Raw genomic sequence first — 24,011 nt, 5'->3', positions numbered from 1 at the left:
AGTTTAAAATTTTTATTTGTATGCACTGTGAATTTTATCAAAAAAGAGAGGTACCTACATAACTCCTGAATTTTTATACGACATTTCTTCTACTTGTCAAGCTGAATTTAAGATGAAATATGTCTAAACGAAAAATTTTATTCAATTTTTGTTCAAAATAAAAAAAAAAATATAAATAAATCCCTACAAAAACTTTTCAGACAGAAAAAGTTTTCTTTCAATCTATTTCATATAAAAGATATGAAAATTCAGGTGCATTTAAGTAAAAACCGAATGGAAAAAAGGCCAACCAACGAAAAAGGACACTTTTCTCCTTTTGAAGGACGTGGATTGAAATCGATAAAGCATCTGGTTATATACCAAGTACCATGAGGTAGGAGACTATATTAAAACTGTTTTTGGGGAGAAAAAAATGTTAATTCAGCAAGAAAAAGTAAAGTTATGAATACCAAAATTTCCCACAAAACATTTAAGATCTTTTCGGACCGCCACGTGCAAAAATGAGAAAGCATCACAAAAATGAAGTGACGTTAAAACCACCTCATATTCTCCATGGTTAAGGTATATATTCTCATCAAAATGAAACCTCACACCCCAAGGGAATGATTGTCTGAGCAGACAAAAATAAAATGAAACTCATAACCATAAGAAGCATTAAATTTATGGCGAGGTTGTATTTTTTTTTTTTTTTTTTTGTCTTTTTTGTTTTAGAGAAAAGAAACAAAAAAATAAAGGAAACAAGTATCGTGAGTCGCATCCTTATGGAAATCTAATTTAAATGCTGTAATTTCCTTAGAGGTAGCAGTAAATAATTCAGTTTACTCACAATTTCACACGCTATATAGCCTCAGACGCGCCTCGTATATATAAACGTGCATATTCTCCCCTCTCAAGAGGGTGCTTCCAAAACATGGAACGCGAAGATCATGTTGATTACCTAATATAAAAAAAAAGCACCTACACACTTTGTATACGTTCTTTAATAATTCTCGTAAAAATGAGTCGAATTGTATTGAATTGCTTCGGGGAGTATAAATACACGTATCTAAAAAGTCGGCGGAAAGATAAATGGGGTTCCAGAGAGACTTCAATACAAGGTATAAATTTAAAAATAGGGGGAAGATAGATATCTGACAGTCTTGAATTTATGTTTCAAGGAAGTTAGTATTTTTTCCTAGAAATACCATCTAAAAATGAAATTATTACAAAACACTCAAGAAACTCGGTTTCTAGTGAAATTTGTTGTTAAGTCGCTTTTTCTTTTTAGAATTTTGCAAGTTTTCAAGGAGACAACAAATTTATTTCCAAAAAAAAAGTTCTTGCTTCATTCTTTAGTATACTATATTATGTTTCTAAAACTTCAGGTAGTTTACATAGAATTCGTAATTCGGAAGATGAATTGAAAGAATTCTAATGAAGTTGATAAAATTGGTAAGTTTATTACTTTTCATTTTTTTTACCACAAATTTTACCACAAATAGTTACTGAAAATTTATATAATAATTTCTATTTGATTACCTTATTGGAAGCTTTCCTTCACTTTTTCTTTCATAAATTTTGGATGTAACAATATCACGAGCAAATCCAAAATCAGCCACTTTGCATGTGTTATCGTCTGTTATGAGAATATTTCTTGCTGCTAAATCTCGATGAATTATCTGAAATAAAAAAAAGTGAGTTAGATGTTAGATCTGCTGCCAAAATTTCATTCAAATGTGTTTGTAAACAGAGGTGCTAGGTAAGTTTTATTTTTGTAGCTCTTTTTTTTCTAATTTTCTTGATAAACAAATTAAATTTTCTGCTTAACTACAAAAAATAGCAATAAACAAAGTACGGGATATTGAGGAACACATAAGTTTGGTCATAAAGTGCATTGTGAAACACATATATATTCTTCGATTACATATCTGAACGTGTAAGAGTGCGCACCATGATGAAGTATAAGATTACGCGGGTTATAAGAGCATAGTAAATGGATCCAATGCTATCCAAGGCTTCAAAATAACTGGCATTTGCCAATATAGCAGCAAGCAATAGCTAAAAAAAAGCAATTCCTACCAAAAAGAAACCAAATACAAGTTTGACAAAAAAGAAGTGAATGGAAAAACTAGAATATGTTGAAATTTTTTCGGAACCATTAGTCGAAGACTAAATAAAATGTTTCTCATGCAAGGAGTGATGGCTTGAAAAATGCACTGTTTTTACTTGCGATATAGGTACTATAGGGCAAGTTTAGGATTCATAAGAAAAATCGAACTCGAGATAACAATTTTACATGACATTACGATGATGGAGAATGCCAAAAAAGTGGGTCCGGCCATTCTGTCTGTCTGTTTGTCTGTTTGTCTGTCTGTAAGAACCTCGAGCTACAGCCTAAACTACTGAAGCGATTTTCTTCAAACTCGGTAGTTAACAGTTTTGGGTGATTCCCTAGAGGAGAAATTGAAGTTTTTTTTTAGGGCCAAAACTAACGGTACCTGTCATATAACGGAAACAGAAAAGTTGATTTATTTCAAAAAGGCTCTAACGATTTTGATTAAAATTTTTCTGCTTACTGTTACAAATAAGAGCCTCCTTTGATAATAAAAAAAATATTTTTTGTACCGTTATTAACGGTACCTGCCATAGAACGGTTTTTTGGATTTAGGAATTTCTCAAAAACGACAAAACAGATTTCGACCAAATTTTTAATACAGAAACGTTTAAACAATCATTATTTAAAAAAAATTTTAATTTTTCAAAAAACATATTTTTGGATTTTTAAAAAATATTTCAAAATTTTTTTTTGAAAAATCTATTTTTTGGAAACGAGTTGGTGAAAAATTTTGAAATTTTGTTTTTATGTGTAAATAAATTATTTATTCAAAATTGCATATCAACTTTTTTTTGTTGAAAAATGTTAGAAAATTTTTATATAGGATGTATAAAAAATTATTTTTTTAAAAAACGGCTCTAACGGTTTTCGAAAAATTTTTTCTAAAAATTCCTTTTTATACTAGAAATTAAATGGCATACTTAGTTTTTTGTAAAAGATCATTTAAAACGGCATTTAATTATTTATAAAAGCAGATTTTATTTTTTTGCACCACTAACGAAATTCCGTGAAAATATCAAATTTTAAATTTTCCCTTATTTTGTTCAATGAAAAACTTTAACATTAGAGTAACTTTTACCATAAGAGCAAGTACGTGCGACCCCAGTCGTGCAATTTTTTTTTAAAGATAGGCAGTTTTATCTGCGACTTTTGTCCGAATTTACCCCTGCGCACTCTTACAAACTAAGTCGCGCACTCTTACACAATAGTATGTATAAGAGTGCGCAAATGACCTAATGTGGTTTTCTGTTTATAACTAATGAATTAATAGTTTTTTGTTACCAGTATTAAGTTTTTTACGTTGCTTTGATTATAAACTAAAAACCATACACTGCCGCTCATCTGAATAGGTTCACATTTTAGTTCATCTTACTCTTAGCCTGTCTTGGTATTTAATGCAATGGCACATCTTTTTTATATATGTAAAGAGAGAACATCTTTATGCGCTTAGTTTAGGAGAAAAAAAATTGTCTTGGAGCCTACCGTTCTTCTCACACGGTAGCTAGACCAAATCTAGTCAAAAAATCAAGCATATTTTTTGGCTCATCTGAATAGGTTCAAAAGCAAAAAATGTTAATAAATGATGAGTTGCATGGGTCTCTTGGACTCAAAATTGTGTCTGTAAATAAATCTGATTGTGTATAACCTGTAAGGATGAAAACGGGTCGTGAAAAAATCTTTAGGCGCGGAAAAAATGGGGAAAATAAAAGAAGTCTTTGAATCAGCCCGAAACCAACGATGCATTGGAACAAAAACAAACGCAAGTTAAAATTTAGTAAGCAGTTATTTGCGCAATATCCAAGGGTATAAAAACAACATTAAAAGTCGATGCAACTTAGTCACAACATGGCCCGATAGATGTGCAATGATCACAACAGCATGACTTTGCGCTAAAAATTAAGCCGAAAACCGGTATAAAATGCAGTTTAACGACGGCAAAACGGGTTGTCAGAAGTGGGAAACATTTAAGAAGAACAATACTTCTCAAAAATTACCACTTTACAAACCACGAAAAGAAACTCGCCTACAATAAAAAAAAAAAAAATATGTCGTGAAAGTCGAATTTGCAACCGGTGATTTTTCAAAGGAAAACAAATGAATTTGGTGGGCGCTGAGGGCTAAATTCCTATTTGTATGACCTTCGTAGAGAGAAGCATTATTTTAATGTGTTTAGATAACTGTGAAGGCAGTGTCATTAAGTGCAAAGCTATTTCCTTCTACAAAACTTTCGATCTGCAATTTGTAACACAGTTTTTTTTTACTATTGTCGGCGAGTTTCTTTTCGTGGTTTATAAAGTGGTAATTTTTGCGAAGATTTGTTCTTCTCAAATGTTTACCACTTCTAACAACCCGTTTTGCTGTCGTTAAACTGCATTTTATACCGGTTTTCAGCTTAGTTTTTAGACCGAAGTCATGCTGTTGTGATCATTGCACATCTATCGGCCCATGTTGTGACTGAGTTGCATCGACTTTTAATGTTGTTTTTATACCCTTGGATATTGCGCAAATAACTGCTTACTAAGTTTTAACTTGCGTTTGTTTTTGTCCCAATGCATCGTTGGTTTCGGGCTGATTCAAAGACTTCTTTTATTTTCCCCATTTTTTCCGCGCCTAAAGATTTTTTCACGACCCGTTTTCATCCTTACAGGTTATACACAATCAGATTTATTTACAGACACAATTTTGAGTCCAAGAGACCCATGCAACTCATCATTTATTAACATTTTTTGCTTTTGAACCTATTCAGATGAGCCAAAAAATATGCTTGATTTTTTGACTAGATTTGGTCTAGCTACCGTGTGAGAAGAACGGTAGGCTCCAAGACAATTTTTTTTCTCCTAAACTAAGCGCATAAAGATGTTCTCTCTTTACATATATAAAAAAAGATGTGCCATTGCATTAAATACCAAGACAGGCTAAAAGTAAGATGAACTAAAATGTGAACCTATTCAGATGAGCGGCAGTGTATATAAAAAAGTAGTTAAATTCTTTTTGTGTTCTGTCTTAAGTCTTTTTGTGTTCTGTCTTAAGTCTTGTACCACCTTACCCTAAATAAACCAATCCAATTCCACAAAAAAACAGACAAATTAAATGAATATGGGTACGCACATTATGTAATAAACTTTTCATTTATTCCTTTTGTTATTTTTGTTTTTTCTATTTTACTGACCCACCAGCCACGACACAACAAATTTGTGTAGGTACCTATCTGGTTTGTGAATGCTCTACCCTCGCTAGGTTGTGGTGTTTCTTTTTTTCTTTTTCCTTGATTTTGTGTATCATGATTGGCGATTTTTTCTCAGCCAACCTTTGATACTTTCTTGCCTTAAGGTTCTTTAAGGTGAAAAGAGAAAGCATATCTCCGAAAAAAATAAAATTTGTATGGAATTTGTTGGCGGAAATTTTACCGCCAACCAGAGAGACATATTGGATGGGAGAAAAAAACAATGAGGGTTCGCTGGAAATGACTCTGTAGGCCCGTTTTAAAACTTGATAAACGTGTAGGTTTGTAATTATTTAAACGAAGAAGAATAATTGAAATGCTATTTTAATTACATTTGTGTGCAGTTAAGATCAAATCAAAGAAATCTTAAGATTTTTTTTTTTTCAAGAATTCTTACAAACTGTGCGATGAATAAGCAAGGAATATGTCACTATGGAACTTTTGGGAAGCGTTGTAAGACCATCTGTCAAATCCCTCAAAATGGCAAGGGACCATTTTGGCAATTTTTCACTTAAAAAATTAAATAAAATGAAGAGTTGTGAAAAAAATTAATGAAAATTATCTTAAATATTTCTTTAAGCTTTGTATTCCACCATTTTTATAGTATCGTTTCAGTAACCTAAATGTTGAAATTTAATATTTTGATTTCAAATTGCAATATTATTTCGGTCTAAGTAAAACTTTAAAAACTATTTTAACAAGATAAATTTTTAAAATAAACTAACTAACTAATAAACTAACTAAAAGTGGCGTTCGAGACAAAAAATACTTTTATAAATTAAAATTTCCATATAAATTTTAACTATTAATCAATGTTTTAGTGAAAGAACAAAAAATCAATTATGAACGGAGGAAAACAAAATTTGTACTAGTTTAAAGGAGGAGTTTTAAAAAATTTTAATCAAAAACCATTTAGTCTTAGGAAGAAGTTCGAACTCTGAGAGCCGTTTGCTGAATCCAAGCTTAAATACTCATTTTTGTTGAATATAAATAAAGTAGTGAAAAACAGTTTATTTTCAGCAAAAATTATTTAAGTTTCGATTCAACAAATGGTCCTGAGAGCTGAGTTTTAAAATCTTATTTTCTAAAATTGCTTTATTTTTTTTTTTTTTTTTGTTTTTGTTATATTCAAAACATATATATTTTATATTAGTTTTTTAAATTTTATAATTTTTTTTTAATTTAAACTAAAAATATTCTTTTATGAATTTTTCAAAAGTCTTAACAAAATAAACATTTTATTCTGCGTCAGTGGGTACTCTTGGATGTTTAAATTAAAGAGAAACAAGAGATCATAACAATTTTAATAAAATTTGTTGACTGAAGAAAAATATTAATGTCTTGAAAATATTTATAACTAATGTGATAAAAATAAGTTTTTATAACAAAGAGATTAGGCACTGAGTTGATTGTACCTGTTGAAAAGGTACTGTCCCATTTTTAATGTTTTATTTTGTTTTTGTCTTGTCATAATTATACCTACATGGTGTTTTACAAATAAAAACATGACTTCGCGAGCCTATAAGTTCAAAAACTTATGAATTAATTTTCTCGTTTCCTTTTCGTTCTAGAGTTATAATGGTTTTTATGCTACCTTTTCCCTTAAAAGCTTTTTTTTAAATTTCTAAAAATATTTAAAATATTTTATTCAAACAAAATTTATTAAAAATGAAAATTTATCTGACATACATATTTTTCCCGTTTATTTAACGGTTTTCCTGGAATTTGGTTGAGAGTGTCATTTTGTTTAGAAAATTCCGATATTGAGTAGCATTTTTTTTTTCTGATTTATGAAAGATATCTAATTTTGTTGTCTTAAAAAGTGAAATGTTTTACTATAAAACCAAAGAGTTTTCAATTTTTAAAAATAAACCAAAAGAGTAAAAAACTCTAAAAAAAGTACAATTTTTGAATACAAATTATTACGACTGAGTGTTAATTTTTAAGAAGTTCAAAGATGCAATACAAAAATTTAAACATCTAAAAAACCGTTTAAAATTATGAAATTATTTTACAAAAAATTGACTATTTTACTTAATGAATTGTTATTTTTTTTTTTAATTTTTAAAATGAGTAGAAATTTAGCACAATGGTGCTGTTTATAGCTCAAGAACGAAGCGAAAACTAGAAAATTACATCATACATTTACATAGACCAAATTTAGATAGAAATTATCGTTTGGGAGAAAGTCATAAAATAAAAAAAAGTTCTATGGTGGACATTGTTAACAAAGTTACTTAATAAAAAATAAAAAACAATTAAATCGTTCAACTCAAGATATAAACTTTTAGAAAGTTTAAAATTCAAACAAACAAAGCAAGAAACTTGGTTAAAAGAAAAGTTTCTGAAAGACCATATCTTTAATATAACAATTTTTTCCTACACATTTTTTTATTTGTATGCTTTTTTTAAATCCAACCCAAACAGTGATAAATCTCATTTGCTCATTTTAAATCTATTTTGAACCCACTTGAATTCAAGTGGGCATCCTGTTCTTAAAATAGAAACACTGAAGAAGTCACAAACAGATTTAATCTTTAATAACTTTCAACAGATTCTTATTTTATATATTTCATATTTATTTTTCTATAAATGAACCTTGAATTTATTTTTCTTCATTTATCACAACATCTGCTTGGGTAAAAAATAAATAACAATTCTTTATCGCAAACAAAAATAAAATAAAATAAAAAATATAAATATAAATCCAGTCCCAAAACTTACACAACATAATCCAACAACAACAACAATCCTACAAAATCCATTCGCAATATTCGCCTTGTCTCTGTGTTGCTGTTGCTGCCTGGGTACAAAACATCACATCGTCAGAGAGAGAGTATTCATTTTCAATTTTCAGGATCTTTCCCTGTTATGCACAGTTTCACCTAAATCCGCAACAATCCCCCCGAGACAGACGAAATGAAATTTATCATTTTTAAATCTGTTTGATATAATTCTCAAATAGTCCACCAGGTGCAAGAGTGGCATTGCCATCGTCATCGCATCGTCGTCGGTCGTCGTTTGTTACTCTGACTCTATGACGGTATATTGAGAGAAGGTATACATATAAAGGACGAAACCATGATGTTCTATATACAACACAGATGAGAAAAATCCTTGGATATAATATTATACCCAGGTACTCTAGGTGTGTGGGTTAATGTACTTAAAGTTAATCCAATTTACTCGAAACGAGAAGAGAAATCATCGTTAGTCCCCGACTGCATTTTGTTTATCCTTTTGCGGCAAATTGATTCAACAGGTGAACGCAGAACTACACCACACCACTCTTCTCTTCTCACTATCATCACTAAAAAGCATCTACTCTACACTGCTCTAGACACACTCTGTTCAAACATTAGCTCTTTGGGCTGACTTAGGTACCTCCAGCAGTCATCGCTTTGTACGTCTGGAATTCTACACGGTTGCTGCTGTGCGGCGAAAGGTAGCAGAGTATAGAGCAGATAGAAAGCGAGCGCTTGTTGAAAATAAAACTTTCAAATACATTTCACAAACCATTACGGATTGCACCCTTGAGATTATAAAAAAGTACCTACATATTTATTTCTCTCTTTCTCTCTCTCTCTCTCTGCACTTTGAAATAGTAAAGCAGCTCCAAACTGAATAAGGCCAAGAGAGTGCAACCACCGTAATCTACTTTTTTTCTTAACAAAAATTGTACTATCTCCGGGCCAAAGTGTGTTCCGTTCCTTTTGAAATATAAAGCCTTATTTCAACCAAAAAAAAAAAAAATAAATAAAACAAAACAAAGTCTGCGTTTTATTTTTGAAGAGGGTACGTTTACGTTTTATTTTTTGCGGTTCACAGGGTGATCCTGCGGTTTTAAATTGGAATGAAATAATCGATTTAGTTATAAGTTTTCTAATTGATACCAACTCTTGTTTGATGGATATGACACATTGTTTTGTATGAAGTGTTTTTGAGAATTTGTTGTTTGGAAGTTTTTGTCCTAAAGATCCATCAATGAAAGGGATTTTAAACTTAGTACCTGAGCAAACATGTAAAAAGATCCAATAAAAAACATATTTGATATCCTTATAAAAGGAACATTCATTTTCAATGTGAAAAATAAAATGAATTTGAAAAAAAAAATAAAGTTCGCTGCTCAGCTCTTTTGTTTAAACGAGTAGGAAACGTTGTAGGAATTGTTTTTTTCTTTTCTTTCTAATTTAAAACATTTAAAAAAATATTAATCTTCAAACGAAATAAGAAAAATGTAAAAATTCGTTTTCAAAAAAATGATTTTTCAAAAACAAAATTTTCAATTTTTTTTAATCCAATACTGAGGGTTTTGAAAATGTTTAGACATATTAATCTTAATCCCACTCAGATGCTTCTGAATGAAAATTTTCCTTGAAATCGGTTAAGTCGTTAAGTCGTTTAAGAAAATCAGAAATCAAGAAAACTATTCAATGGCAGATACCGTAAACAGCCGTGCAAAAAATAATTTGTTTTTATTACAAAACTAAGAATTTTGGCAAATCGCAAAAAATTTTTGCATTCCTTTAAGTTTTTTGGTAAGTTTATGGGTAAGAAAATTTTTGACTAACCAAAAAACTTAAAGGAATGCAAATTTTTTGCGATTTGCCATGAAACCCAAACGAACATAAGATTTTTTTTCATAGAGAATATTCACCAAACATGTTGAATTGATTTTATTATTTCTCGGAGAAGAAAAGCGATATCGAAATGATTTAAACGGATTTTAAAAGAAGAAACTTAGTTCTTTAAGAAACCGCTACAAATGTTATCATAAAAAATTATCACACAAGATGACATAACCTCAAAAACTGTTAAAAAAGGGTATTTTTGATTTTCTAACGGTAATATCTCAAAAACTTGATGTGATGGAATTTTTTTGACTTTGGATTCGAGTTCAGCATACGAAAAACCATTAGAAAAGTATACCCTGACTTCTATAAAAAAAAACTTTTTGATTAGAGAAATCGAATTGGGCAGAAAAAATGAACGGACTTAGATTCGAATATCTGAAGATCTAAAAATGCCACTAATTTGATTGAAATGCCGTTAAAAGAGGGATATTTTTTCTAAAAATAGAGCCATTATTTGAGTTTCTACCATTATTATTAACAGAGTTATTAACAAAAACGTGTGAAAAAGTACGTAAAAGTACGTTTTTTCATAACTTATTAAGCTCATGAAAAACGAATAGCTCGATAGAAAAAAAGCTTTTTTCTTACTATTTAGACCCCAAGGAACATTTCTGCATCAAAACATATGGACTGCAAGACACTTCGAGTAGTGTCGCGTTCAAACGACCCGTGGGCATACATAAAAAAAAATAGTTTTTTTTTCAAAAAATTATAATATAAGCAATTATTTTGAAATTATTTTTTCAAAAATTATTTATAAAAAATTATTTTTTTTTTAAATTATTTATAAAAAAATGTTTACTAAAAAAATTATTTATAAAAAATTACTTTTAAAAATAAACTCCAACAATTTAAAATTTTGTTTTCTAAAAATTTTATTTTACTTGATTCAGTGGGAAAATTTTCCAGCGCAACGTTTACACGACCGGGGCTATTTTTTTTTTTTTCAAAAATGAAATTCAAAGATAAAAAAAATTGCATTACTTGGTCTTATTATAAAAATTGCTTTGAATATTAAAGATTTTCATTTAAAAATTCCTTGAAAAATATTTTTTTTTTTTTCAATTTAAAAAAAGTCTAAAAAATATTAAAGAGGGCAAGTTTCAAAATAAAGGGCATTAACAATTAAGTCCAGACATTTTGGTACACAATGCAGATCAATGTAAAAAAAATGCATTTTTAATGCAATTTGTAATGCTATTTCTTAAAAGTCTTTGTTGTCTCAAAATTCAGTTCTCGCGGATCAAATTGAGCCTACATTTTCTTAACAATCAACACCCGTTAAGACATTCGACTTTACCAGAGACTATTAAAAGGGAATAAGGGGAATACAAGTCAAGCAGATGATTGGGACGCGCAAGAGTTTGAACTGCAGATAGTTAAATCGGAAATTCCCGAAAACGTATCTCGTCGAATGAACTTCCATCCAAACTGGCACAAACTATTGCGCGCATCACCCTCCTTTCAACATGAGTTCTTTTTCCTTATATCTTATATGAAGAAAACATAACAGAGACAAAAAAAAAATATAAAAAAAAAAAAACAAAAAGTAAAAGTAAACACATATTCGACTTGTTTTCATTTCGCAATTGTTGTTTTTTTTTTTCGTTTGTTTTCTTTTTTTTATTATTTTGCGTGAATCTTTTGCTCGTCCTGGATTTAAAAGTTCTTTTTTTTTTCTGGCTCAGTTTATTTCGTTTTCGGTGGCTCTGTTTCATGTGTGGGAAGTGTGCTCTTAAACAATACCACCTATAATAAAAACTATACCTATAGACTAGATAAAAGTATAGGGTTTTTGAGGTAGATATACCCACTTTGGAGGCACCGTCTCCGTCTCGGTGGAGCTTTAGAGGTTGAAGATTGAAGTTTGTATATAATAATACTTTACTTACCCCACGGGATGTTAGGTAATCCATACCCTTGGCAACCTGATACATGAATGATGTTAAATCGCCTGACGTCAGGATATTCGATTTTCCGTGTGTGTTGCCATAATGTCTGCAATAAAGGAAAATGGTCATGAGAGTATATTAAACGGCACATGCACAGAAAATTGTAAAAAATAAATAAAAGAAAGTAATGTTTTGATAGAGGAAAAAGTAAGGTAAGGGGGACTTTCTGAAAAGGTAGTTCGTGCACGCGATTGATACAACTGAGTTGTTGGATTTTATATCAAGGTGAACCAAAAAGGATACAAAGGTACCGCTATCGCGGTTGTCTCGAGAAAGGATCGACATCGATTCAATATGAAAACAATAATAATGTTGACGAAGATATCTCGTTTGTACGAAGATAAGCTTCATGATGATAGTAAACGTCTTCAATATTTGAAATGAAAATAAAATTTAATATTGCTTCTTTCGAGTTTTTAAATATGAACTATGATGTTTTAAATGCAAAGGATAAAAATACCTACCCTTAGCATCGTTTTACTTTTATCTTGTTTTGAAAAAAAAAAAAGAAGAAAAATCATTCAATAAAGCTAATAGAAACATTCTTTTGAAAATGTATTTTTTTGAATGCGAAAACTTGTTGCATATAACAGATAATTCCTCAAACAAGTGGGTATCCCAATTAAGATTGATTTTTTGTCTGAAGGATTTAAAGTACCGTCAAACTTTAGGACATTTACCTTCGTTCTTTCGATACTAATGACATCAGTTTGCAATTCCAAACGAACGTAAAATAAAGCTGCAGTCTGTTAATATTTCTATTATATTAGTATCCATAAAATTGAAAGTGTTTGGGGAGCAGTTCATCATAATATGGTCTTTAGGGAATTATTGTTTACTTGTTCAAGGATTTTTATTATCATTCTTTGAATTAGATAAGCACAAGGCTTATGCTTGCAGTTGATTGTTGGTGTGGGAAATTATTTTAAAATGATTTACTATACTATAAAATAAAAACATTGAATCCAAAAAAAGCATAAGGAACCAAACAAATTTATGAAAAAAACATTTAAATTTAAATTCAATAAAAAAAAGTACGTATACACCATAGTGTACCATTATTAAGTACAATTTGAAAAATGGAGCCTTGAGTTAGTTGTGTTAGAAATGTATCAAAAGAAATGTATCAAAAAAACAATCTTAAATAATATAAACCTTCCTATAAAAAAAACTTTAAAGCTAGAACTACATCGAAACACAAAGTCAAAAAAAGTATAAAAAGTAAACAAAAGTACAAAATAACAAAAACAATTTTATTGATGTGACATTTAAAAATTAAAATTATTTGAAAAATAAGAGACTTTTTTGTACTTTTTTCACTTTGTGTTTTTATGTAGTTCAGGCTTAAGGAATAAATTACAATTATTATTTTTTTAAGGGTTTTTCATAATAAGTAGTATACAAAATGAAAATTTTGTTTGACTTAATAAACACTCTAAAGTGGTTTTGACCAACAAATTACGGTGCTATTTGTCAGCATGACAAAAAAAAATTTAGAAAAAAAATCAAAATCGTGAGACCCGTTTTTGTATATCTAAAAATTTTGAAATTTTAAAATTAAAGTTGATATATGCTATTTCTATGAAAATATAAACTTACACCTAAAAACAAAATTTAAGAAAAACTAATCAACAAGTTTTCAAAAAAAAATTGATTTTTTAAGAACAAATTGGAAAATTTTAATAATTATTTACATTCACTAAGACGCTCAAATACAAAAATATTCTTTGAATTCGAGGAACAGGAAAGTCATAAATCTTAAAAGCGCGTTCAAGATGCTCTTTTAGCTCGTACCGTTTATATCGGTTCAAAAAATATTTTTTTATTTCAAAAGATAAACTACGTGTGTATCTATATGTATGTAATTTGGGACAGTATGGGCACAAATTGTAAACAAAATCATTTGTGTCGTTTTTGAAAATAATCATTTTTATCAAAAAACAAAACCGACTTCCGTGGGTTGTATGGTTTTTCTAATAGTTTCTATGGCCAGAACTGAACGAATTAAAATTAAACCACACTGAAGCCACCAGCTTTCCAATACAAAAAGAATTATCAATATTGGTTCACTCACTCCAAAGTTATGAGGTAACAAACACAAAAAAAAATACAGACGAATTGAATACCTCCTCTTTTTTGGAAGTCCGTAAGTTTCATTGGGGTACGATTATTTTTAGCAGATTTTCGCTAACATTTCCTTCGTTGCATTGATAAAATATTCATCCTTCAAATTTGTAGGTTGGTTGTATTGTGATATCTTTAGTCTCTATTCTGCACTAAGAATAGAGTAAATAAGTATGTTAAAAATTTGTGGAGTTTTTCGTCAGATCATTTCGGTACATAATTTTCTATCTCTCCTAGACTATCTTTTTAGAGCATGATTTTAGAGTAGTCAGGTTTTATTTTTTTAAGTAATTTTTTCATTATTTTTTTTTTAATAACCACACACTAAATGTATAAAAAAAAGTGTCCCGGTCAATTTCGATAAAATTTTGCAAGAATGTACAAAACAATATGTTGATCAAAATATCAAAATATATGGATATTGACGGAAGCCCCTAATCATAATATAGTTTAATATAACAAAAATTATTTAAATATACCAGAGCAATAAAGTTAAATATACCAGAAGTTAAGTTATCTCTGCGTTGTTTTCTCTCCGAGCAAAGTTTTCTGTTTTTTGGCTTTTTGAACAACTTTTCTTTAACATATCTTTAACGCAAATGCCTAAACTACCATCTTCTCTGCAGGTTCTAGTTAAGAGGTTTTTCGGCTAAGGTTTTGTCTAAAAAAAAAAACAGTTTGTACATGTGACTCCTTACGATATCCTGTCAAACCATATGTCTGATTTAAAAATAATTTTGTTGTAGGTATTTTGAATATCACGGCCCAGCTTCTAAGACGAGTCTTACAGGTGAAAAAAAGTATTATAAAAGAAAATTTGTTTAAAAATGTTTATATTCAAGATTTTCTGACACTTTTTTCCGATATTGTAATAATTTTCACTAAAGAATCAAAAACACAAAACTAGAGTTTGAGGCGATGATGTCTTGCGAACATCAATTAAAAATGCCTTAAAGCGAGTATACAATATTGATGTTCAACAACTCGTTATCGATTCAAAATATAGTTTTTTCTATTAATTTCAATTATTTCCGTAAACAAATTAAAAATTACGTGAACATTCCTTGATTTTAATAACTTTGAATAATCAAGCGTTTAAATTTAAGTTGAATTTTTACTCTTTAAAAAATATACTCGTGTTCTCTCACACGATTATAAAACTACAGTAAATGATTGATTTTAAAAAAATTTCAAATATAAACACATGAATCAGATACACTACGCGTCACTTGAATAGAAACAACAATTTTTCTTTAGAAAATAGCGATTGGCGCTTCGGTGAGGTAACTTAGTAGATTTTTGGTTTTGCATTTTCAAAGAGGAACTTTTAACAAACAATGTTGTAAAAACAAAAAACCCAAAACAGAAACCGTATGGCTACTAGTTGCGTTTTTTCGCATTACTTCACAAAAACAGTTTTATTTTTGCGTCACTTGAATAGAAACAAGCTCTTAAATTAGATAAAAATGATGAAAAATCATGGACAACACTAATTTTAGTAAAGCAATATTTTACTTTGACATTATTTGCACATTATAACCAATTATAAGCTACGAGCTACCATTAGGCAGCACAGAAAATGCATAAATAGAATTAAACATTGAAAATGCACTTGTACTGTACACAATCGTGGACCTAATTGGAGAAAGTGACTATAGTGTTTGGTAACTTCTTACAAATTAACAAAATGACATTTTCTACAATTTAAGGTTTGAATAAGTAAAATAAACTTTCGTTTTCATCCGGAATGCATCTGTTTTGTTTCTATTGCGTTGTTTTTTCTGGAACTATCCTTGTGCAATCTCTAAGAGGGTTGTTTTTCCACGTTCCTAAACTTCCCAAGAGCTTCTTCCATTATTTCTTTGTAAAAGTTTGCATCTTTTTTCGAAGCGTGAAGCTTCAATTTTGCTATTGCACATCATAAAAACAAAGCGTATTACTATAACACATTTTAGTGCAGTTTGGTGGCGTTATTTTTTCATAAACCAATGAAATAGGACTAATATTAACGTGGTCCATCTGAGTTGGTATGTTTTCCTTTAAAAAACCACTCTTTACCTCACTTCTTTTCAGTTCAAATGCAACTATAAAATAGTTAACTTTTTTGTAATCTAAGTAGAACTTAAAATGTTGTTATTTTGCATTTTGAGGCTTTTTAAATGTTGTGCACCATTTATAACTTCCATGATGGAACAAACCAACACATTACCATCGCACTAACACCACGTTTTTGACCGATTTTAGCGGCAAAGTGAAGGAAATTGCTGCTAATTTTTAAATTATTTTTTTTTCTGCTCTTGATTTGGGTCTCAACTGTCTTATTTTTTTATTCAATCACTAGTTTACGATATTTTAAAAGTATTCTCATACAAATTTGGCAAATTTTCCAATATCTTTCGCGATTTTGCATAGTGCAAGTGCATTTCCAATGCTAGCTGCTATTTAAGCATTTTCTGTGATGCCTAGTGGTAGCTCGTAGCCCATAATTGGCTATAATGTGCAAATAATGTCAAATTTTAATACTGCTTTACTAAAATTAGTGTTGTCCATGATTTTTCATCATTTTTATCTAATTTAAGAGCTTGTTTCTATTCAAGTGACGCAAAAAAAACACTGTTTTTTGTGAAGTAATGCGAAAAAACGCAACTAGTAGCCACACGGTTTCTGTTTTGGGTTTTTTGTTTTTACAACATTGTTTGTTAAAGGTTCCTCTTTGAAAATGCAAAACCAAAAATCTACTAAGTTACCTCACCGAAGCGCCAATCGCTATTTTCTAAAGAAAAATTGTTGTTTCTATTCAAGTGACGCGAAGTGTATTTCATTTTGAACAAAACTCAAACTTTGAACCTTAAAATTTGCAAAATTTGATTATATTGAAATTCAAAAAACGTAAAAAGTCTCAAAAGATATAAATTTAAATAATTCAAAAAATTACAATTTCACTCAAAGCACTGGGGCGTATGCGTACTTTTTTTTTTGTTTGTGTTTTATTTATTCAATTCCTTATTTGCATGTGTTTGTATGACTACGTTCGTATAGAAGTAAGAAAACAAACAAATTTAGTTTGAAAATTCAAAGGTTTCTCTTCTTCGTTATTCGTTATGTTTGAATTTTTAAACTTTTTCTCTATGAAGGGTTCTCCTCTGTTTCTACAGAATTACTAAAAAAAAATTCCTTCTCCAGCACATTTAAATCCATTTTTAGGGGTGGTACAAATAAAGGTAAATATACAAAAATAAGCAAATAAGAAAGTTTAACGCGTGCATGAAAAACCAAAAAACAAACATTCTGGTTTTGGAATATATCTTTAAAGCCCCGTTCGTGTAAAGATTTTTTGATAAAAAAAGGAAAGAAAAAAAATAATAATAAAACAACACAAACAAAATCATGGTTACCTTTCTGCACGCGAGTTCCGCAAGTACGTTTGAAGTTTTCCTCGATTTACATATTCGATTATCACGAAAATTGGATCCTTATCAGTACAACAGCCCAAAAGGCGTACAACATTTATATGGGGCTCCAGTGACTTCATAACCTGAAACAAGAATACAAAAACAAAAAAAAAAAATTCAAAATTATTCAAGGATTAACGCAAACAAAGCCAAAGCCAAAACAAATATAGGTTAAGGTATGTGAGTTAAAAAAAAAAAAGAAATCGTCTCCACTTGTTAGAAAACAGGACGACTGAAGTGTGAAAATTTATTCAAATTTCCGATATTACATCCTTGCAAACGGTTTATAGCCGTTGAACATATTATTACGCCCTAAGTGCACGTTAAGGTACGTTCGTTAGGTGTTTTCTGCCTGAAGACGAAAAAGAGAAGAAATCTGGCAACCAAAATATACACAAAGACCCTTATTTTGTTGGCATAATGGTATGTATCTTCTTTTATTCTTTAGTTTGTATCAAGGGGAGGGGGGAAAGGGATGTTAGAAGAGGTTGTTTACCCTTAGTACGCACCATCCAATTTTATTGAATAAATGAAAACTGAAACCCAGGATAGGTGAATTTTTAATACGCCTAAGAGAGTACTCTCTAACACATTCACTCTCTCTCTGTTTGTCTGCATATTGACGTCCTTTTTCATTTAAGTTAACACATTTCTATATGACGAAGAAAGGTAGAAGTTAAAAGGATATATGAAGATGACAATGTTTTTCAAATGAGATCGTGAAATGTGTGTAACGAGTTTTTGTCGAGGGATCCATTTACATAGATATTGTCCCGTTTTGCATGATTTTTCAACAATCATTTAATTTTGTTGCTTTCATCCATGAAAGAGAGAATAAACCCCACCATCAACAATTCTCTAAAGGATGTTTTATGAATGGGGCTTAAAGGTATATTTTTGTGGTGGGTTGTTGTAATGCTTATTTGGTGTTTAGGGGATATGACTTGATAAAAGAAAACTTATTGACCATAATAAGGATATTTTGTCAAATTTTATAGCAAAGGATAATATTTATATATATTTTGAAAGGATACAAGGGAAATTTGGCTGATTAAATGGCGAGAGGATATAGTAGTAATAACAATTTTAGATTGAAAGATTGTAAGTGAAGATTTGAGAAGAAAAGACTTCTTATATCAAGAAAAAGTTTATTTTCAACATGAAAAGAATTTATTTAAAGAATGTTTTATGGTTGTTTTTTTAACTTTCACTAAGTTTAAATGATTCCCAAAATTTAAAAGCGTTTTTCTAAAAAAATTGGTGTTTCCAAAACTGGTGAGGAATTTTTCCGAAACTGCTGAACCGATCGGTTCGAAATTTTCACACGATCTTCTTAGATATTTAATTCAGGAAATGATCCAAGGAATAAGAACTATGTTTCGACTTTTTAAGCCACTTTTTAAAATACTGCTTTTCAAAATTCAGCCAGCATTTATTTGAACAAATAATTCTGCTAATTGTGTTATTTTTTTTTTTATTGAACATTTTATGCTTTTTACATAATTAATTTTTTTTAATATTCATTTTTATTTGATATGCAAATTAATAAATTTTTAATTATTTTTCGAAAATATTAGATTAGACATTAAAAATCTTTGCTTAATACTAGCTAATTTTTAAATTTATGACAAAAATTGAAAAAAGTAATCAAACATTCAGTACAGTATATTTTGCGAGAAGATGATTTTGCAAAAATACAAAAAGGGTTTTTAAAAAGCTTTTTGCAGAATTTTGTAAAACAGAATTTTTAGTGCAGAATTTTGCTCAAAGAATTTTGACCTCGGCAGAATTTTGACCCCAACCCAACTCTGAAGTGTAAATTTGCTTGAAAAAAATAAACAATTTTTTTCTTTGGGAAGTCGCCATTTTGTCAAAAATTCAAATTTGGACTATTCCTTCATTATTACTTAAAAAAAGAATCTACGGATCTCTGTCGAGCGTCATCTTTTAAAACAATCACTGCGGACCGTCAATCCTTTGCCATAAAATGTTCAAAATATTAACAGCATGTTGAAAGCTCATTACAATGTTCAAGCTTTTTATGTTAAAATTCATGAAAGAATATTGTTAGATTTATTTTATAAGAAATTCAGTTAGAACTTACAAAATTAGAAAGAAAACAACTTTTCAAATAATTTTGACCCCTAATAAAAGTATGCCAATAAATTTCTCGTAAGACAAAGAAATTTTAGAAAAAGAAATATGAAAAATTTTTAAAAGCCATTTTCAACACCTATGTAACAATTTTTCATAAATACAAAATGTTCAAAAATGTTCAAAAAAAAATTGGCATGTCATTAAAAACAAAAAATATCCAATCTTCATATCAAAATTTAAATATTAATTTCAAAAAAATTACCTAATTTGAAAAAAAAAATCATTGAAAACAAATATATTTTTGTTCTAACAATAAAGGTTTTACAAAGAAAAATTCTTTAAAAACGGTTAAGTGGTCCAAAAGAAAGTCAGAAATCAAGAAAACGTATTTATGGCATGTAGTTAGTTTTCAAAAAATATTTTAATATTTCAAAAGTTCGATTGCTTCACAAACAAATTTTAATTAAAATCGTTTGAACCATATTTGAAAAAATTATTTTTTTTTTCATTCTGGCAGGTATCGTTAATTTTGTCCCTAAAATTGAAATTTCAATTTCGCATCTAAATCTACCAAGTTTGAAAAAAATCGCTTTTATCAATATAACAACCCTGTCTAGAAAAGAAATAAATATCAAAGGGAATAAGAGTAAACATAGAGTAAATTTAATAACTTGTGATAAGTGTTTACTTTATAGTCTTTCTCTGTCTTTAGGTAGTTGTATAGCTAAATCATACCACTCTTCCTGTTTGCGAATACTCTACTTATTTAAAAACGTTATAGTTACCTACAAGAGTCTTAGAGTTGTTCAAATTTTTTCAATATAATAAAATTGGGTTGGGGTCGAAATTCTGTATGGGCCAAAATTCGGATTCCAAAATTCTGTATTCCAAAATTCTGTATTTTAAAATTCTGTAAATTCAAAATTCTGTATTTTAAAATTTTGTAAATTCATTATACTGTATTCTAAAATTCTGTAAACACAAAATTCTGGATTTCAAAATTCTGTATTTCCAAAATTCTGTACTCCAAAATTCTGTAAATGATAAAAGAAAAATTGTTTTGATAATGAAAAAAGTGCGCACTTTTTTTTTTTTTTTTAGTCATGCACTTAATAACTCCATTCGAATTTTGTCGAAAAAAATTGAATTTTTTGAGAAAAATGAAGTTCAAGCCAGCAGAACATGAAAATCTCGGAAAATTCATCGGAAAATGGAGCGCTTAATTCAAATTAGTCGAACATTCAATTATTTATGTCCAATTATTTCGAAAAATTGGAATTTTTTGAAAAAAAAAAAAACAAATTCAAGTTAATAGAACATGAATTTGTATGGAAAATGAAAATATTTTTTTTTAAATGGAAAATCTCGGAAATTTTTTTCAAAAATTGGGTACTTAACTCAAATTAGTTAGGCACTTAATTATTCAAGATAATTTGAAAAAAAAATTTTTTTTTTCGAAAATCACAGAAAAAAAATTATTTTTGTAAAAAAATTTTTTTTTTTTGAATTTTTGTTTGGCACCTAAATAATATAACCCGAATTTTTTACTAACAGTTTAAGGCATTTTCTGCTAATTGCTCTGCTAACTATAAATCGATTTAGCAGAACATTCAGTTTTTCCAAAAGTAGGGGAGCACTTGATATAATTTTGGGGTACTTGCTCTGCTTACTTGAGGGACATGTTTTAATGTAGGGATTTAGAATTACAGAATTTTTAAAAGCAGAATTTTGGATTTACAGAATTTTGAAATACAGAATACCTAATAGAAAAGCAGAATAATGGCATACAGAATTATGTTCATACAGAATTTTTTCTTCAGATACAGAATTTTGGTCATACAGAATTTTGGAATACAGAATAACGACCCGTTCCCAATAAAATTATGTAGTTTAAGAAGGTGATGGATATTTCCTTCAAAGTGTGCCCGTGAATTCCTAGCACGGTAATGTATACCAACCTGCTATCATGTCAATCACAGAAGCTCACAGGAAACAATGGAATTCATATTGTTACTCATGGTGTTATTTGATTGCAAATTCTCCGAAACAGTCAATATCAACACATCAACATTAATGAGGTTTCTGAGAAGCTATCGGTGACTGTGAGTTAACTTCTGATGGTATTACATGGTTTATTAAAATATTGAATGAAATTCTTGTAAATCAATAATAACTTAATAACCTTCATATATTGATTTCCTGGAAGATTTTATTTATGAATTTAACTAAGGGATGATAAAAGGCAAAAGAATAATAATTTAATTGTAGAAAGTAAGTAAGCAAAAGTTGAATAAAACTTCCTGCGTATAAAAAGCAAGATCTTAAATATATTTTATGCAATTTTTCCAATTGTCTTTCAAGGTTTTTCTTTACTACCTGATCCTTGAGCAAAATATCATTTTCAATTTTACTCCTCTACAAGCGTAAAAATCCTATTATCTCGTTTACCTTTACCCTTTTATAGACAGCTGATGAAAACTGGCATGCATTCGCGTATTTGAATATTGAAATTGAATTTTATATCGCTCTTCTACAAAAGACGAAGGATATTTTGTATAAGATCCTGTAGAAAAAAAAAAAACAATATTTCCCTTGTCGAATCCTAACAACTGTTTTCAACTCTCTCCTCAACCCACCCCAACACAATATACCGCCTAGTAGCTACATAGTTGTCCTTTTTAGGAGAGAGCACAAGTGCACAATAAAGGACGACAATGTCTGGCATAGTTTTCAATTTCAATAAGTGAATAATATTATTTATGTTGATCAATGAAAATGATTCCGGTCGTTATTGGCAACAAAAACGTGTTGGCTCATAAGGTGTCTGTGTCTCCTTAGAACGAACGAGATATTCAAGTGAAGGCATATTAAAGTCCTGGCTTGCAATTGTTTTCTTTTGTTTTGTATATTGTTTGTGTATTGTCTGTGGTTATTTTTCCAAATACAATAGAACAACATATTGCATCTTTTCAACTTTGAATTTAAGGAATAGCAAAACTTTTGCAAAAAGCAATATTCTCTCTTTATTGAATTGGTCCTTTTTATATTTTGGTTAAATCATATAGAGAGACAGAAAAGGAAATAGGATAAACATTTCATGTGTTTGTGTGTGTGTATTTTATATGTAAAAATAAATACTTTGTAAGGTTTTAGAATTTATATTCGGTTAGTATTATTATGAATTTCAGATGTCATACAAAATATTGTTGTGAGAAGAAAGATGAAAAGCAATATCAAACCCCTAGCCAGGATGTTGATTCTTTGAGTAAAATAAAAAAAAAAAATACTATACAGATACAGAAACAAATATATTATATCCTTGAAGAACATTTACATACATCGAAAATTGTGTTATTTGCATTTGAAAAATATTCAATATAGAGATTATTTGTATTTATTTTTCGTTTTATTTGAGTTAAATATGCGTGACAATATTTTGGAATTATATTTTTTTTTTTATTTTTTTTTTTTTGAATAAGGCTTAAGGATATTTATTGAAGGTAGAATATTTTTTGTTTTCTTATATTTTTGGTTAAGTTTTGTTAAAGATTGTACATGAATAAAATAAAGTTGAAAATAAATTCAAGATCTTGATGCATTTAGAGTTATTGGCATTGTATATATAAGATAAAAAGGACAAGACATCCATTAGTTATAATAACATTACAGAGGAATGAGTAGATGACTTCAGAGCCAGACATCGTGGGTTCGAACCCAACGGTCGACTCAGAAGTTTTTTCTAAATCGCCAGCTTAACTGAAGCCACCTGTGCGATAACATGAGACAATTGTCAACGATGTCTCCCCCTCTGTGCCACGTAGTTATGTGTTATATGTGTTTCTGTTGTTCTTTCTTTCTTTGTCTTTCTTTTTGTTGTATTAATGTCTTGTGCTGTATCAGCAAAATGGACTAAGTTTCCGAAGCTGTAGTGTGTGTCTAGTCCGTAGATTTATCTTCGGATTAGATTAATATGTAATGTAATAATATAATAACATTTAACATTGCAAATATAAAAGGGTATTTTTGTATGTTTCTTAGTATTGAAATTGAAGATAAAATAGAAATAGTTTAAATGAAACATACACGAAATATTAAAGATATTGACAAGGTACTGAAGTCGCGTCGATTGCTGTATCATACTTTAATACCGCCATATTTAAAGTTTTCACTGAATAGCGGTGACATTCCTGTTCCTCTCATTCATATATGTAACCTAGAGAATAAGATGGCAGTTTAAACAGTCTCTTGAGAAAGGGCCTTTGAAAATCTTTTACTTCTTCGTACTTCTAAAAACCCGAAACTTGTACAGCATAAAAAAGGGCAAGTTTTTTTCTTGAAGTTTGTTGGTCAGATAGTAGGTAGGTAAATAAATAAGATATAATGAGTTTTCATTTAGAGACAGTTGGAAATCTTGACTATTTCAATACCTTCTTC

The 24,011-nt window shown here is 29.4% G+C and overlaps 1 protein-coding gene across 1 annotated transcript in view; it reads right to left on the bottom strand.

The window, feature by feature from the left end:
- Positions 1-24,011, bottom strand: part of LOC129916975 (tyrosine kinase receptor Cad96Ca) — a 167,247-nt gene that overhangs the window by 13,012 nt on the left and 130,224 nt on the right. The window contains exons 6-8 of the mRNA XM_055997261.1: positions 17,424-17,563; positions 11,845-11,950; positions 1,519-1,658 (exon numbers count right to left, since the gene is read on the bottom strand). Coding sequence (XP_055853236.1) covers positions 1,519-1,658; positions 11,845-11,950; positions 17,424-17,563 — 386 coding nt within the window. The remainder of the gene's footprint in view (positions 1-1,518; positions 1,659-11,844; positions 11,951-17,423; positions 17,564-24,011) is intronic.

This window comes from Episyrphus balteatus, chromosome 3 (assembly GCF_945859705.1).
Source record: "Episyrphus balteatus chromosome 3, idEpiBalt1.1, whole genome shotgun sequence".
NCBI lineage: Eukaryota > Metazoa > Arthropoda > Insecta > Diptera > Syrphidae > Episyrphus > Episyrphus balteatus.
This window is presented reverse-complemented; position numbering and strand designations above follow the sequence as displayed.